The sequence below is a fragment of the Impatiens glandulifera genome, chromosome 1, assembly GCF_907164915.1.
Source record: "Impatiens glandulifera chromosome 1, dImpGla2.1, whole genome shotgun sequence".
Lineage (NCBI taxonomy): Eukaryota > Viridiplantae > Streptophyta > Magnoliopsida > Ericales > Balsaminaceae > Impatiens > Impatiens glandulifera.
In genome coordinates, this window is record NC_061862.1 from 22,483,372 (window position 1) to 22,488,324 (window position 4,953).

Sequence of the window (4,953 nt, forward strand, 5' to 3'; positions counted from 1 at the left end):
ATATATTTTTTATTTAAATATTTTAATTTTTAATTTTACTTATTTATTTATTAATGGGCCGATTATATTTTTACCTACCAAATGTTATTAAATTTATTAATATATATATATATAATTAATCTATATTTTGTAAAATTATTTTTATTTTCTCAATCATAAAAATAAATTAGTCCAAATTCAGATCTAGCATTTTTAAATTGGGCTAATATTTTTGTAAAAAATAATAATAATTTTCTTTGATATAAAATTATTATAAATTAAAATAATAAATATTTGTAAAATTGTTAAAATATGTCAAAATATTATAAATTATATTTAAATTTCTTTTATACTATACAAAATTTATTTCAAAATAATAATTTTTAATATTACTAGGCATTGTTTGAAATAAAATTAAAAAATAAAGGAAAAACAGAAGTTAAAACTCCCAGAAACATAAACTGAATCAAACTGAATAAGAGAGGCGGAATAAGAACACTTGATTACTAGTGGTCAATATCATCAAAAACAATATGAGTGTAATCAAATCGATCAATGAACTATCATCACAAACGAAAGCCCATTCCGGATTAAGGTTACTAAATGGGTTAGGGTTTGTAAAGCTAAAAATTTGGGTTTTAGGGCTTTTGGGGCATCAATCACTGGATTATGTTTTTTTTCTTCATAAAACCCAGATTACAAAGTATCAAACCCTAATCACAAATTCAATATGAACTTTCAAGTAATTGACAAAGCATACAGAGAGTAGATAGGCGCCGCCGCGGCTGCAAGGAAACGAAACGAGGACGAGATCGATTCCAGCGTTGCGTTTTCTGTGTACGAATCCTGAGATAAAATGTAAGTAAAATTGCAGTGATAGGAAGTGATCAGTTCTTGTAATGAGTTAACAATACATTGAATATCTAGTTTTCTAATAAGATTGTAACTTTTTTTCTAGCTGCTCTTTCACTTGTGATTTTGATGCATAAGGATGTAGATTTAGATGATAGACTGATTCATAGATTTGAGATTAGATGAGGAGAAAAACCCAATTATATGGTTTGAAATACAATATTATGGTACTGATCAGATAGAAAATCTAGCAAGAGTGTTCATAGATTTAATGCATAAGGATGTAGATTTAGATAAAAATTAGATTGATCCATAGATTTAAGATTGGATGAGGAGAAAACCCCAATGATATGGTTTGAAATAGAATATTATGGTACTGATCAGATAAAAAATCTAGAAAGAGTGTTCATAGATTTGATGCATAAGGATGTAGATTTAGATGTGAATTAGACTGATTCATAGATTTGAGATTGGATGAGGAGAAAAACCCAATGATTTGGTTTGAAATACAATATTATGGTACTGATCAGATAGAAAATCTAGCAAGAGTGTTCAACTAATTTTAAGTCTTAACTAAAACATAACGACTACCCGCCTTATTCGTAACCGTTTATACGTATAACGGCCAAGCATCCCAACGGGTAATTAATCCTAACCCTGATATTTACCCTAGTATCAGATTTTTCATCTATTACCAGCGATTTTCACTATTTATTACATGTAAGCTAAATGAAATAGATTGATTTCTCCCTTTGCAGATTTTCTTTATGTGAAGAATAAAAGGTCTTACATGGGAAGGAATACAAGCCTATTTAAAATCAATTATGGCCTTTCCAGTTGATTGCTTATATTTGATTTTTGAAAGGCTGGACAGCATATCAGATCGCGAATCTTTTGGCTTGACATGCCATAGCTGGCTTGATGTTCAAAATTCCAGTCTCAGATCTCTAAAATTGACTTGCTATGTACCTATCCCCATCAAATCCTCAGAGTCACGAAACAACAGCACCAGCCTTTCACGAAACAACAGGACCAGCCTTGAAACTAAACTTAATAGATTGCTGCTGCGTTTTCGCAACCTAAAATCATTCACCATCACAGGATGGTCCCAATTGTCTGACTCAGGCTTATCAGTGTTGGCATTGTGCAGCTCAACATTGCAAGCTCTTCACCTATGTTATTGTACTGAAATAACTGACCTTGGGATGCCATTCATTGCATCTGTGTTTCCTTCGCTGTCAAGTATTACTCTTTCTAGTTCCCATGTTACAGATATCGGACTCAATATTTTGACTAGAAGATGCACTGGATTGAAGGACATTAACCTGTCAGGCTGTATTGAAATTACCGACAGAGGAATCAGTTATCTTATTATGAATTGCCGTCAACTTCAGTCATTGAGAATATCTCATTGCGGAAACATCAGAGGCTTGGGCTTTAAGGATTGTTCGAAGACTCTAACCTGTCTTGTAGCGCAATGCTGCAAGCTGTTTCCTGAGGGCATAAAGGGAATTTTGAGCGGGGGTGGAATGCAATTTCTTAACCTCTCTTTTTGCACGGGCATGAATGGAGATGGGGTGACCTTTATTGGGGGGGGAATATCCTCCAGGTTGAGAGTCCTCGACTTAAGGAGGTGCAGAACGGTTAGGGATGAGACAATTGCAGTTATTGCAAATGAGTGCAGTTTTCTGCAACACTGGCACTTAGGTTTTTGCCTCCAAATTGGGCTTTCAAGTTGGGAATCAATTGGATTGAACTGCCAGAGCTTGGAGAGGCTTCATGTGAACAGATGCACCAGTTTATGTGTAGTGGGGATGCAAGCCTTGAGGGATGGATGCAAACGACTTTCAATTCTCTACACTGGTACTCCGAATTCTCGTTTGTCTTTACTTGCTCGGGAGGTGTTCCAATCGCTAAGACCCGAGGTGGAATTGAGAAATGGTTATGTAGAAAGTATTATCCCTAAAGAGGCGTTCTTCGAGCTACAGAAGTAAACATCTTGAAGTAGAATTCACTAATAAGCTCTTTCTAAAGGTATGATAGATTTTCAGTTCACAAAATACATTTTATTACAAATTTCACAGAAAACATGGCTTGATTGGCTTCAAGCGACTTCCATTTCTAATTTATCTGCAATTTCTATGGAAACATTCCATTATCCCTAGATTTCATTAAACTTAAAAGGGTTCAGAAAGGTCAAATATGTATGGATTTCATTTCCTTCTTTGGGTAGATCTCATTGTGTGTTTTGCAATGACAATATACATATGACTTTGTTTTTAGTTTGGATTTCTTATGGTTAATTTCAAATTTGACTATATGGTTTTGTTTTTTATATCGAGATATGTATCTTGATGTTTGTGTGTCTTTGAGTTATCCCTGTTTTTGATTATTTTTGTATCGTAACTTTGTTAGTTAGTTATATATTTGAAATTTTTGATAAAACCAATTTAATACGAGGAGCTTTTAAATGTTTGATAACCTATTTTACAAATAAAATTGTTTCAACCTTATTACATAATTTTCGTTCATGATTTATTTGTGTTTATTTAGTAACTTATTTACAAATAAAATTGTTTCAACCTTATTACATAATTTTCGTTCATGATTTTTTTTAAGTTTAATAACATAATTTAAAAAAAAATCAAAAAACTATCTTTTTCCATGTTCTAATTTATCTGTTATTGCTATGGAGACATTTTATTGTCCCTAGATTTTATTAAACTTAAAATGGTTCACAAACGTTGAATATGTAAGGATTTCATTTCCTTCTTTGGGTATATCTCATGGTGTGTTTTGCAATGACAATATACATATGACTATGTTTTTAGTTTGGATTTTTATGGTTAATTTCAAATTTGACTATATGGTTTTGTTTTTATCAAGATTCGTATCGATTTTGATGTTTGTGTGCCTTGAATTATCCTGCTTTTTTATTATTTTAGTATATTCAGTTTATAATTTTGTTGTTAGTTATATATTTGAAATTATCACTTAAAACACAATTTAAATTAGCTTTTGAAGTTTTGGAAATCTTACATGCTTCTTACAAAGACTTTGCAAATAAAATTACTTCATTGTTTGTAGAATTGAGAAGTGATATTATTCTTTTATTGAAATCGTTTTTTTTTTTTTAATTCTCCCTTATCAACCTCTTGTACCAAATTTTTTTAAAATTGTTAATATAGAAATAAATAATAACTGTTTGATTAAGTTTTAAAGTGAAAGATTAAACTAATATGATTGATTGAATTAATTAATTATATTTACAACTATTTATATTAGTACGGAATAGAAAAATGAACTAATATTATAAAATTTAGAAACTAATTAATAGGGTCTAACTAATCGTAGATAAATCTATGGTTTTTGTCGGGATGTTAATGCATGCTATATCACTTGTAAATTGAAGAATCTCAGGTTAAAAGAACATGCAAGTAATAAGACTGCAGCGACGAGGAGTGATCAATTCTTGTAATAAGTTAATAGGATTGAATACATTGATTAAAAATTGTTTTCCCTATTTATTACATGAAAGCTAAAAGAAGTGAATTTCTTCCTTGCAGATTCTATTTAAGTATTGTTTATGTGAGAAACAATAGAGGGTGGACATGAATATCTAGACCTATCTCTTGGCAATGGCATATGTGGGAATGAGACAGTTGCACCCATTGCAAAGGGATGTTGTTTGTAGGAAGAGTGAGTTTCATGCAAACGACTTTCAATTCTTTACACTGGTAGCCCGTATTCTCGTTTGTCTTTACTTGCTCGGAAGACCTTCCAATTGCTAAGACCGACCGGCCGGATGTTGAGTTGAGCCATGAAGAAGAAGAAGTATTGTGTATTGTCCCTAGATGCATGGGAAATCTTTACTCTCAGTTGCAATAGTGTACACTCTAACTAACTAGGTTCTGAACAATCATAGCTACCTGAGTTTATTTATTTGATATCACATTTAATCATTTTATTCGAGAATCCGAATTATGATCTAAAAAAAAGATAGGTACACTCAATTTTTTATTTATAGTTTAAAAAAAAATTCGTGAGCCAATAATTTTTTTTATAAAATTCTCATTTGGACTTATTTTATGGGATTTTAAATAAATAATTATTTTTGAAATA

The 4,953-nt window shown here is 31.2% G+C and overlaps 1 protein-coding gene across 1 annotated transcript; it reads left to right on the top strand.

The window, feature by feature from the left end:
• Nucleotides 1–1,514: 1,514 nt before the first annotated feature.
• On the top strand, nucleotides 1,515–4,708 carry LOC124922092 (F-box/LRR-repeat protein 12-like). The gene is made up of 2 exons (XM_047462817.1): nucleotides 1,515–2,865; nucleotides 4,398–4,708. The coding sequence occupies exon 1, from the start codon at nucleotides 1,656–1,658 to the stop codon at nucleotides 2,823–2,825; it is 1,170 nt and encodes a 389-aa protein (XP_047318773.1). The 5' UTR covers nucleotides 1,515–1,655; the 3' UTR covers nucleotides 2,826–2,865; nucleotides 4,398–4,708.
• Nucleotides 4,709–4,953: the final 245 nt, after the last annotated feature.

Coding starts and splice junctions, on each gene's coding strand:
- LOC124922092 (XM_047462817.1), top strand. CDS start 1,656: ATGGCCTTTCCAGTTGATTGCTTATATTTGATTTTTGAAAGGCTGGAC.